This window comes from Gymnoscopelus microlampas, assembly GCF_963454915.1.
Source record: "Gymnoscopelus microlampas genome assembly, chromosome: 18".
In the NCBI taxonomy this organism is placed as follows: domain Eukaryota; kingdom Metazoa; phylum Chordata; class Actinopteri; order Myctophiformes; family Myctophidae; genus Gymnoscopelus; species Gymnoscopelus microlampas.
This window is the reverse complement of record NC_139955.1, coordinates 14,251,095-14,263,637: the sequence shown is the minus strand read 5'-3', so window position 1 is coordinate 14,263,637 and position 12,543 is coordinate 14,251,095. Positions and strand designations below refer to the sequence as shown.

General features: G+C 40.5%; 2 protein-coding genes across 2 annotated transcripts; one reads left to right on the top strand and one right to left on the bottom strand.

Moving 5' to 3' along the window:
- Positions 1 to 2,145: 2,145 nt before the first annotated feature.
- Positions 2,146 to 6,221, top strand: fosl1a (FOS like 1, AP-1 transcription factor subunit a). The gene is made up of 4 exons (XM_084086022.1): positions 2,146 to 2,532; positions 3,001 to 3,255; positions 4,614 to 4,721; positions 4,840 to 6,221. Exons 1-4 carry the CDS (start codon positions 2,413 to 2,415, stop codon positions 5,410 to 5,412), a joined length of 1,056 nt encoding a protein of 351 aa, XP_083942148.1. The 5' UTR covers positions 2,146 to 2,412; the 3' UTR covers positions 5,413 to 6,221.
- A 1,462-nt stretch (positions 6,222 to 7,683) lies between these two features.
- Positions 7,684 to 10,855, bottom strand: ccdc85b (coiled-coil domain containing 85B). The gene has a single exon (XM_084085603.1). It carries the CDS (start codon positions 9,618 to 9,620, stop codon positions 9,018 to 9,020), a length of 603 nt encoding a protein of 200 aa, XP_083941729.1. The 5' UTR covers positions 9,621 to 10,855; the 3' UTR covers positions 7,684 to 9,017.
- Between the last annotated feature and the right edge of the window lie 1,688 nt (positions 10,856 to 12,543).

Sequence of the window (12,543 nt, the reverse complement as noted above, 5' to 3'; positions counted from 1 at the left end):
TATCTTCCCACTTCTTCCCTTATTTCATTTTAGCAAATTAAATCAGAAATGTAATGCATCTATTAAAACATTACTAGCTGAGCGTAACCTTACCAGGGAGATATTATTTCTACATAAGTTATTAGATTGTTTAGTAATATCATAATAGTATATAATAAGTGTAAAGTAACTGAAAGTAGTACTCTCCTGTTCAACGTGTACTGTCAAAGTGTCCTAGTGCAAGGCACCAACCCCTCAAATGTTTCAGCTGAAGTGTTGATAGCAGAGGACTGTCAACATTCTTCATTCATAGGTATGAATAACTGTACAAATGTGAAACAAGGTGAAAAAGAGCATGTGCGCTCAGCAACTAGATGAAAAAAAAGAACCAGCTGATGCCTGCGATGATGAAGACAGACAACATGCCGTGACATGCCATCAGAGCCACAGTGGGTGTGTCATCATGACATTCCACAGTCCTTACTCACTGCTATAGACTATTCACCTTTACCCCACATTTCACTGATAAGAAATACTCATGCCTGAGGTATAGGAGAACCTACATGTGTTTCCTTACATATGGCTGAGGGTTAGTGTTGACATCTGAGACAATGGAGCTGGAAATGTAATAGGTCACGCTGTAACAAGCAGCCTAAGGAGTCTCACATTTCATTCAAGTTATATGACTTTTGAAATAACAATTATAACTCAGATGGAAACAGGGACATTGTGAGTGCTGCATTCCCAAGTAATATGTCATGTTTCTGGTATTGCTGATAAGAGCAAAGTGATTAAAACAATGGCAGTGAAATTCATTAAGCATTCAGTGAGTGAAGATGACATGATCTCCTCTGTCCTAAATGGCTTATTTTTGCAAAAATAAAATAAAATAAAAAATACAATATCATGTCATTATATACATTTAAAAAAAATTAAGTAAGTAAATAAATACATAAATAAATAGAAATATATAGACATACGCTGTACTGTAATACACTGTAATTCTATATACTGTAAGTTCTTGTTTGTTTTACTTGGAAATCAATTTGACTCCCATAAGTCTCTGATCCTCAAGGGAGGCATCAGGAGTAATGTGAGACAGAGGTGCTCCAGTCAGCAGCAAGGACGAATCACTTTGTGCCGGGAACTGTGTCCTCTGGGAGTGCAAGATCAGCAGCTGTTGTGACAGATCCAACTCACTGTCTGCCATACGTTCCCTCGTTTATTTTAATTTTCATCCTTTTCTACTCTGCAGACTATATTGATCTGGTGCACAAAGGAATCGTTGAAAAGGACGGTGAAATTATTCAATGGTATTTGTCTATAGGCTGACTCATCTCCACAGGCTTGCACCGATTGATGTGGTTTGTAAAGTAAAAGTGCCTGCCAAACCTCAACACAATTAGACACAGCCATAAAACGTTGACTTACATTTCAGTATACTTTTTGTAACTTCAGTCACTAACATTCATGTTATGATTGTTAAATGACTAACTTTTTACTGTGCTATTAATTCATTTATTTTCTCTATAGGTTATATCTTATCATATACTGATATACTATATACATATACATGTATGAAGTGTTCCTTTGAACTTTAGTTACTAGTTACTTTTCAGATATAAATTATTATATTATAAAACATACATTAACCACTTAAGCCCTATTTTATACATAGGCTATTCCGATCTACAAGCTCACAACGCGTCGCAATGCGACACGTGGTGAGCTTGTAGATCTGCTATTTTCAAACATTTTTGTACTTTTACTTTTGGTACTTTAACTATATTTTGAATGATACCAATACTTTTGTACTTTTACTCAAGTAACATTTTGAACACAGGCCTTTTACTTGTAACAGAGTTTTTTTTATATTGTGGTATTGGTACTTTTACTTAGGTAAAATATCTGAGTACTTCTTCCACCACTGATCACAACACAGACAGCAGAGGCAGACTGCAGGCCCTCTCTGTCAAAGGAATCCCTCTCTCTGGAGGAAACTCTCACCATATATGGTCACATACGTCATCACGCACGTGGTAAGTTTCGTGCGAAATAGAAGACGACACTATTTCCCGTAAGGGGCGTGACAAGCGCTAGTATTATTCCTTTTGAGTTTATAAACTTAAAATCATTCCCAGATGCTCACTCCAACACACATAACTATACAACGTAAGGTGTATTGAACGTCACTCGCGAAGGATTTGGAGCTATTCTAGAAGACGTTTGGACATTTCTTCTTCCTTATTCCCCTTGAAGGAGGCACCGCTTTGGACTCTGCCAGATTACAACAGCAAGGTGGGTTAGTCCCACGTTTGAAATTATTAACGAGAATCGAAACCGGCACAGACACTCTATCCTGAATCTCGTAGCTACCGGGACACATTATTCGGATATATTATCTTACACCGGATCAGTTATTGAACTATAAAAATGTATCGGAACTTTGGAAACCATGGGAGAGGCAATCCACCGTACCCCACCAGAGAGACTGGGTCACCTCCTCCATCCTTGGGTACCATCATCAGCACCCAAACCACACAACAGGACCAGGTAGGTCTCTGTCTGTCTGTCGGCACAACCCCATATGGGTGACTGGAGTCTTTTCTGTAATTGTGGGGAAAGCTTTCGCTGAAAATAGCCGATCTACAAGCTCTTAATGTGAGCTTGTCTATCTGCCATTTTCTGTGAAAGCCTTCCCCACAATAAGGATGCTGGGGTTTAAGTGGTTAAATCAGTATAGCTCTGGATAATATATAGCCTTAAACTAGAAAACTGAAAACCTGTTGTCTCAAAAATATGTTTATGCCAAAAAACAGCGAAATTGCTTCAAAAGAATAAAGTTTGACACAATCAATATCTAGTTGTATAAAGGTCATGTCAGTATCACTATGCTTCTATGCATTACCATTTCTGTACCTGCTTGCTTTTGAACATTTTACACATAAAATATAATGCTTGATGTTAGATGTTGCCTTTTCCACCCTCCACAAACAACACCAACTTTTACCTGTTTTACAGAAATTTACCATGGCAGGCAGCAGTCATTTTGTACCAAGTCTCAACGCCATTACAACCAACCAGGACCTCCAGTGGATGGTGCAACCACTGGTTCCTACTCCAGGCCCTTCGCAGTCTCCTCGGCCCCCTTACTCAACTCTTCCAGGGGCCCGTCCTCTGACGCACGGCCCCTCGCAACCACACCTCTTTCGGCCAGGCGTCATAAGAGCGGCTTCACATTCAGTGGGGTCAACCAGACGCAGGAACGATGAGCATGTAAGGGAATTGTGATTACATGATACATACATAGTACAATCTTGAATGTTCATTTAACTCTGAAAGTGTACAAATGGAAGCAAAGGGACCGTAAGGGTCCCTTTGCTTCCATTTGTACACTATCTCTGAGTTACAAATGGGTTAGGGTCCTTTTCTACACTCTGTGAGATGACCTTTTCAACAGCCATGAGGTGGCATTTAGTGTTTTCTATGGAACTTTACATACAACACAAAATATTGACAAGAGTTAATCTTCGGATTGAAGTGGGTTGGGTGTGAGTCGGTAGCGCCGTGGAGACTGGCACGATCATCTATGTGTCATACATGTGTAATATCCTGTAATGGTCTAACATGGCTGTGCAATTTCCCCTGAATGTGCATGGCCAGGCGAATGACCAATAAAAATGTAGCGTTTCTAAGTGGATCCATTTACCGTACTTAGATAGTAAAGATCAATAGAATATGTGGATTTAGAAAAAGTAATGGCACTATCCATTTCTTACAGTACTGACAGAATGTGACAGTATTAACTTTGGGAGCATGAGAACACAGTGAACTTGTGACCATGTGCTTGGACTTTGGCTTACAAAGTCCCTGCCCATTGCAAGTACAGAAACATTTTGTATCAGAAAGTATAACAAAACATATAGATAACAGAGAGCACACAAAACAAAAGTTGAACCTGGTAAATTACTAATACTGATGCCATCTAAATTTCAGCTTGTCTCAATTTTCTATATACGTACCTTAAGGTTTTAGACATTTTATAGGCTTTTACAAATATCACTTTTGCTTTCACTGAAACTATGGAATCTATACCAATTCTGGTTATTTTTTCTCTTGGAGTTGTAATTTCATGGTACAGGAAATGAACTATCATGTGACTCATAGGGGCAAGTCACTTTCTATGACTCACACCTGAGTCACAGCTTGGATCCGAGTGTGACTCATCATCCTAGAAGGGCGGGAAACTATGGGCCGAATCGAGCGTTCCGGACGCTTCTGTTGAACGTACCGTAATCAGAGTCAAGGGGTTTCAACAGCACAAAGGCTCATACATTTCAAGATCACTGAGCTGCCGTCGCTGTTGAACTGTGATGACTAAGTGCAGTCACATGGGGGTAGTGTTTCACTCGTGACATGTTTAGTCACTTCATGTCTCTCTGCACAGCAGTGGCTTTGAAATGTATAGGATGGCCTGAAGCAACATGGTTATAAAACAGACCTGAAACAGTGTCTTGTCACTTAATATGGCCATTTTAATGTAACCCTGTTATTTCACTGTGCACATACAGTATATGTTTTTTTTTTTTTTTTTCGTTTTGTCTTCATCTAAACTTTTTCTCCATTCCCACCAGTTGTCCTCAGAAGAGTTAGAGAGACGCAGAGTGAGGAGAGAACGGAATAAGTTGGCAGCAGCGAAATGCCGTAATCGACGTCGTGAGCTGACGGACACACTGCAATCTGTGAGTGAATGTTACACAAATGTTGCAATGTTAACCTTGATGGTTGCGTGATATTAAGCTTTAGTTGTGAAATAATTTACAGTGAAGATTGTAATTGTTTCCATTTTCTCTCACCCAGGAAACTGACGATTTGGAAGGTGATAAGGCTCGTCTGCAGAAGGAAATCGCTGAACTGGAGAAGCAGAAGGACAAGCTGGAGCTGATCCTGGAAGCTCACCGGCCCATCTGCAAGATTGAGGAATCCGATTCAGACTCGGACCACCGCTCGGCTCTGCCCTCTTTGCGAGGTGTCAAGATGGAGCCAGAGGATGCCCACCTACCCGGGCCCTCGAAAAGATCTCAAACAAAGCCGGAGAAGCCCAAACCGAAAATTACTCTCCCTGTCAAACCCGTGACCTCAAGTGCCTCTGCTGCTGTGGGAGCTGAATCTGAAGGCCTCCACACCCCCGTCCTCATGTCTACTCCATCTTTCACTCCGTTCACAGCCAGTCTGATCTTCACTTACCCATCTGGCTCTCTGGACACCACTGCTTCTCTCCTGCCCATGGCTGCCCCATCATCCTCCACCAGCCAAGCGACTTCCCAGCAGTCTCGGAACCCCCAGCCCTGTGGTATCGCTCATCGCCGTAGCAGCAGCAGCGGGGACCAATCAGATCACTCTTTACACTCCCCTACTATCCTCACACTGTGAATGTCAGCTTTTCCAATTTAGACCTGAGGCCGATTCTACAAACGCCTTCTAAATCCTTGCCTTAAGTTTTCTGAATAACTTTAATGTTGCTATATACTGTATATAGCAACAACTACACACAGAGGTGTTCCAGGTCTAAATGGGTTATGCTAACATTCACTACTGACGGTTATGTAAAATGTCTTAACAAACATCGCCATGATGAAAGTGATGATTGTACTGTTAACATCCATATCGGGTTGACAAACGTCTAGCTAAAAGTGCACTTCCTACATTTCATTTTCTTTATAGAATGTTGATAAAGTACTTATGTATTGAAATTAATGGCATTACCAAGATTTTAGCATTACAATATTTTCCATCAATTTATACAAATATATATTAAAAAATATATATAGTCTCTATATTTGTATTTTATGACAGTGCATGTTAAATATATTTTCTAGACCATTACATAAGCTCTTTGGATTCAATTGTGAAAATCCAAACTAATGAAAGAGAAAAACTGTTACTTTGTTACATTATGGTACACATTAACATGCTCAAACAATGTGAACTATAATAGAAGATATACGTAGAAATAAAACATTCCTATGTTTGTATGAATCTTTTAAATACTAATGTTATGTAAGGAATCTAAATCACTAAGGCTGGACCATAGAAAGTAGTATAGATTAGTTAACGGAGTATTTATTTTAAGAGTTTAATATATTTTTTATATTGTTTCTTCTTTGACTAATGAATTGGTTTGTGACCTTACTTTTGTCTAAGCTGTACTATTTCCGAGTCAATAAAGGAGATGCAAAAGTGAAGAGCTGTGTGCAATTACAGTTGCTGCAAGTCAACCAAGTCCAAGTTTTTTATTCTCATGAAATTTGGTACTAATATGTTTTAAGTTTTAAGACTAAATGAGTTACGTACTGTTTTGAATCACATAGTGGAGAGAACCTGAAAGAGGATAAACAAATGTAATACTCTTTGAATAATTTTAAAGCTTCACTATGTAACTTTCCTCTTCTACCCCTGATTTGAACCCAGTTTCCTGCACAAGTGCTGATATTGTTACCCATGAGCTAATAGAGCCTGCCTGCTTGCTCAGGGGATACATTTAATCTTGACCATCAGGTAAAAATCTGTGTCAGATCCTGTGTCTAGGTGAGACATGACCATTGACAAGATCTAAATGTCTCAATAGAAGAGCAGGGAGACAAAATACAACCACCCCAATTGTGTAAGTTATATTGTATTAACATACTCTACCATACAGATTGGACAAAATTAAAATGTATTCATTAAAAAAAGTTACATAGTGCTGCTTTAAATGACTGGAACAGATTTAGGTTTATTTAAATGTTTGTGTGGCTAAGTGCATGCAACACAGGTCTCAATCAGGATTCAAACAGGGTTCTACCACTAAAGTAGCTCTTAGGTGATTTTTAAAACCAACACAATTAGAATGTGGCAGGTTAAGCCCGATCGAGAGAAAACAAGAACCGACTGTATTGGGCATTGGACAGAATAATGTATGGTGAGAAGGTTTAGTAACTAGGTCACAACCCTCATGTCTGAACACTGTGTTCTCTCTGTTGTCTCCAGCTATCCAAAACGAATCGCTCCATAAGACAAGCTGTAGGCTACTTAGAGTACATAGGATTTCATCACAAAACTTAGGTCAGATAGGGAGGAATAGAGAGAGACATCTGTCTCTCTTCTCTCTCTCCTCAGCAGAGAGACAAGACAAGAGAGAGAGAATGTCTGCTGCAGTCAAAGGACTTCTGTGTGTCACTAAGTGGGTAAAAGCATTACTGTCCACTCCAGATGCCTGTGCTGTGCAAACAGGAGTCCAAAAATAAAACTGATGAACACCCATTAAGTCAGCCCGTCTGATGGAGAGAGGAGCATCAATCAACTGCACTCGGTTAGGACACACAGGTCGAAGTAAAGAAGGAGAGAAGTCAGTCATTCAATGGGTGTCAAGTAAATGCAACAATGTATACACACAAAGTCAGACAGGGGTGACACAAAACACTAATACTTTCCTTTGTGTGTGTTCTGTGTTGTCTACTGCATTTTATGTTTTTGATGGTGCATTTGCTTGATTTCCTTGTTTCACCCCTGAGAGGGGTGACACAAAACACTAATACTTGCCTTTGTGTGTGTGGTCTGTGTTGTCTACTGCATTTTATGTTTTTGATGGTGCATTTGCTTGATTTCCTTGTTTCACCCCAGAGAGGCTTAATAAACTATAAAAAGAAATGTCAGAAGACAGGAAAGTGTCACAGCCACTGTATTTAAAGCTCTTCAATGCAGCAGAGCCACCAAAAACAGCCAACATCAAAGCAATTCTTGCCCAATCCATGTGCATTATCTATACGACTCAAACTGAAATTCACATTTGATAATAATGTAAGCTAATACTGATAAATCAAGGTAAAATGTAAAAGAGAATATCTCTAATGTTACAGAATTAACACAAAGCATGAGTTATATCAGAGTGCTGACGGTTGCCAAATTATACAAATTGTGTATTAGCTGTGACATGCTAATTGTGACATCAACAACAATGTAATGACAAAAAAAGGAAACACAAGTGACTTCAACAGCTTGCCTTCCAGGTCCACATTTAAACCATTATAATGTAAAGACCTTCCAGTTTGATACAAAGGGTTTCCAGTTTGATACAAAAGTGTCTGGTAGAACTAGACATGTGCAGATCGGCTCTGAGTGAGGACCACCGGTATCAAAGACCTAAACTAAATAGAATGGCTCTTTGTCATAAACACCAACCATTGCCCAGAGTAAACCTGAGTGGCCTCAGAGTGAGATCTGCCAACATGCCTTCACAGACTGTGATAATCATCATGCACACGTGGCACTCCAATCCTGACCTGAGGAAGAGAATGCATAATCTATTATACATAGTTACCGGGTTGCTAACAAAAGCAATATCAAAGTGTTTTTTTGTTTGTTTTTTTCATTTTCAGCTATTTCAGTGCTATTTGAATTCAGTAGACTAATATGGCTCAAAACTGGATTGAAGTGAATCTTAGGATCCACATTTTAAAGAATCACGTTAGCTTTGTCCAGTGCAATATAAAACGTCTACTCCCTGTAGGCTGTAGTCCAGTGCATGAGATGAAATTATATGCGACCTACTTTTTTGCTCCAATTTCTTTCTTTTTTTTCAATAGGGTACTGAAAATAACAAATCATTTTCTCAAACAGGACTTTGTTAGAAAAACAACAAAAAAGAAAGAAACAATGCAAAAATGTAGATAGTGTCACCAGGCAAATGCCTTTTAAATGTCTCTGTGGCCTACAGTCCCTGATAAAAGTCAATAGTAAATACAAATAGTCAAGAATCTTTGTGAAGTCAAGGGCATACTCCATTTCCTTGGACTTACAGACAGCCAGTGGCAGACAATTCTTCCAGCATTAAAGACCAATATGCTTTTACACCAGCTTATCCAGATTTATATTTGCAGCCTACTTAAGACATATTCCTCCATGTCCCCACCACTCCCACAAATCTTCATTTAAATGAAATCACTAGCCTACAGTAGTAGCCCTGGTTTAATTAGGACCAGAACGAGGCGGTGTGATCATCAGTCATCGGGGGAGCACACCAGGTGGAGTTGGTCCGGACTACCAACACTGCCGGTGCTGGAGCTTCCATCGCCCAGGTCCCGGGCCACCATGCACGGCATGTTGAGCTCGGTCGACCCGCCGGGGCTGGAGTCACTCCTACTGACACACTCCTCCTCCAGGACCAAGCACAGTTCCTTCAGGTCCAGGTTCTCCTTCACCAGTCCGTCCTGCATTCGTTCCAGGTCGGCCAGTTTCTTCAGATAACCCCCCAGGTCTTCGCGCATCACTTTGGCTGCGTGGTGCCCGAACAGCTGCCATTCCCTGGCGAGCTTCTTCACTTTGAGCCGGTCGTCGTCCAGAAAGCAGCACAGGTCACGCAGCTCCGTGTTCTCCTCCTGCAGACGTTGATTGATGACCTTCAGTTCGCGGATTTCGAGGAGGTGTCCTTGCAGCTGTTTATTTACCTCCTTTATCAGACGCCCTCGCTGGATGAGAGCCGAGATCTTATCCGACTCCTCTTTACGCAGTCGACTCACCAGCTCCTCCTTGGAGCAGGCTAGGAGGTCGTCGTCGGACATCTTTGACAGTTCTCGGTTAAAGATCTCACTGTCGCTCCCCATTTTCTATCAAAACTATAGGCAGGTGATGCTAAACCTGAGACGGCTCCACTATCGCCGTGTGTGTGAGCTGTAAACAACTTATAGAAGAAGGCTGGATGGACGCGTAATCCTGGATGCTAAAACAACTTAAGCGTCATATCTTCATCCAGTTTATACTGATTTGTATGGAATCATTTGGGTTACAGTAGAGCTACTTGAGGCAAAATCAAAGCATGTGAGCCCTTAATTGATTTTTCCCCATTCTGGGCAAAATGCAAGACCTAGTTTAAGCTATTATTGCGCACGGGTCTTCTTTCTCTGAATATTCTTCTTACCCCCCTAACATTAACCAGTAAAACACATTGTCAATCTAGAATCCTCTCTTAAACAGCAGGCTGTGCGTTATACGCATAAAATAATGTCCTTATTATTCCCCTCCTGTGTCAGTCTCTTATCATCAGGATGCTAGGGTGTTATTTATAGGCTACCAGCCCAGGCCTGCATCATGGGCCTCTCTAACAGTACTACTGTGTACAGATGTTATGTTATTTATGGAGGCTACAGACCAGGCCTATATCGTATAGGGCCGCTAACAGTAGGCTACTACAGTGTACAGATGTTATGGTATTATGTCGCTGGCATCATCATGTCGTCTCATCATCATAAATGGGACGCGCTGAGATGAGAAAAGATATAAGCCTCGCAGATCGGTCCGCTTCGGTTCAATTGATTCTCAAAGAATGCGTCCTTGCGGCAAAATGGCTTGGTTTCATCGAGTCATTCCTCAGAAAATGTAATAAAAATATCCCATCTTGGCCGTTATCTGGTCAAAATATGTGCAGCGTGCTCTGTTCATCCCCATAATGTCCGCCTCCTCGGCTCTGATCCCACTTTCACGTCCTCGCAGAATTTATCCAGTAACGGTCGTTGGTTGCCACTTGCCAGTCAGTCAGTCCGGTCCTGTAAGGTCGACAATAACCTGTTTCCGAAACAAATGTCAGCGGGTTCAAAACGGAGTCGATCCAGGCTTTTGTGACCGCTGACTGGACCACCAGTTCCCCCTGTGCAAAGAGGAGAGGGGGGAAAAAACATAAAAAATGCTCGATAGGATAGTGTTCATGCACCGTACTGTAGGTCTGCAGACTGTCGCGCCCCCTCTTGGATTCCACAGCAAAAATAATAACTTAAAAACAAAATTTACATCGAACACGCGCTTGGAAATCTCAGAGAAAACAAGCAAGGCTGTTACTCGAATGGAAAGGATGAGAAAATGCCTGGTGTGTGTGTGTGTGTGTGTGTGTGTGTGTGTGTGTGTGTGTGTGTGTGCGTGGCTGAGGCACTTCCTTCCCTGTTCCCTCTACTGGCCATGTTCTGTACACTGTATCCACTGGGCAGTGGTGGAAAAAGTACTAACATTTTTTGTGATCAATACAGCAATGTAGAAATACTCCATTAAAAGTAAAAGTCCGGAATTCAAAATTTACTTGAGTAAAAGTACAAAGGTATTGGTATCAAAATATACTTAAAGTACAAAAGTAAAAGTACTCATTATGCAGAATGTCCCCTTTCACTAGTTTTAAAATGTCAGATCCACAAGCTCACAATGCGTGGCATTTTCAAACGGCCAAAATATATATAGGGCTGAAGTGGTTAGTGTGTTTTGTAATCTAAATCTACAAAGTAACTAGTAAAATAATTTTTCAAATATTTATAGTGGAGTAGGCCTAAAAGTAAAAGTACTGAAAATTGGACATACTCCAATAAAGTAAAAATACCTCAAAATTGTACTTAAGTACAGTACTTGAGTAAATGTACTTAGTTACTTTACACCAATGCCAGTGGGATGACTTCACATCCTCACAAAACCCAAGGCATGTGACCACAGTCTTTGTAGCTGCTATATTATATGTTAGCATCTTCAACAGTTTGGTTGACTTATGACTTTGGAATTATTTAATTCACCCTAATTAAACTTCATTAAAGATGATGTTTACTATTATTATTATTATTATTATGATTATGATTATGATTATTATAATTTAATAAGCATGGCCTAATAATAATATAACATTTATTTTGTAATAATTAATTAACTCAACTCAACTCAACTCAACATGGTTTCACAAAATAAAAATAATAAAAAAGAATAGAATTGTGTGTGTGTGTGTGTGTGTGTGTGTGTGTGTGTGTGTGTGTGTGTGTGTGTGTGTGTGTGTGTGTGTGTGTGTGTGTGTGTGTGTGTGTACGTGTCTGTGTGCGTGTTTTCTGCAGTCACATATTACTCCTGGTCATTGCAGTGATTCTATTTCAAAGTTCACTGACGGAAAGTGTGACTGTGGTGTTTTCCATGCAGTGTTAAGTCGAGGCATTGAGCCACATCCTTCCGCCCTCTGTCCCGACTCTATTGTTTCAGAAAGCACTGAACAATGTAGGGTGTTAACAGAACAGGGTGCTGTGAGGCTGCACAGTGTGCATGTGCACTGAGAGGTCCAACAAAAAGACAGTTGACTGAGTCGTTTTTCCCCTTTTGTTGGCTTTGAAGGACACATGCAGATACAGAGAAAGAGGTGGGGTGAGGATGGGGATTTGGAGGGATTTATTCAGCTTAATCTGTGTACACACACGCACGCGCACGCACACGCACACACACACACACACACACACACACACACACACACACACACACACACACACACACACACACACACACACACACACATTCAGTGCATAAATTAAAGATCCAGAGTGGGCAGACAGCATTAATCAACTGCAATACTGCCCTTCATAATCCAAATATAGACTACATTGGATCTAATACTGTAAAATCCAACATTGAGGATTGTACTGTGTAGGATAATCTCACTTCATGGTATTTGTTACACAAATAGGCTAGATATCTATAGATCTTTTTGCAAGTAATTACTATAGCAATTTTCTGAATGGC

What these genes read in the sequence shown, in the direction of transcription:
- ccdc85b (XM_084085603.1), bottom strand. Translation starts at nt 9,620, where the DNA reads ATGGGGAGCGACAGTGAGATCTTTAACCGAGAACTGTCAAAGATGTCC.
- fosl1a (XM_084086022.1), top strand. Translation starts at nt 2,413, where the DNA reads ATGTATCGGAACTTTGGAAACCATGGGAGAGGCAATCCACCGTACCCC. An exon ending in AAACCACACAACAGGACCAG is followed by an intron (nt 2,533 to 3,000) that starts GTAGGTCTCTGT and finishes CCTGTTTTACAG; the next exon opens with AAATTTACCATGGCAGGCAG. An exon ending in TGACGGACACACTGCAATCT is followed by an intron (nt 4,722 to 4,839) that starts GTGAGTGAATGT and finishes TCTCTCACCCAG; the next exon opens with GAAACTGACGATTTGGAAGG.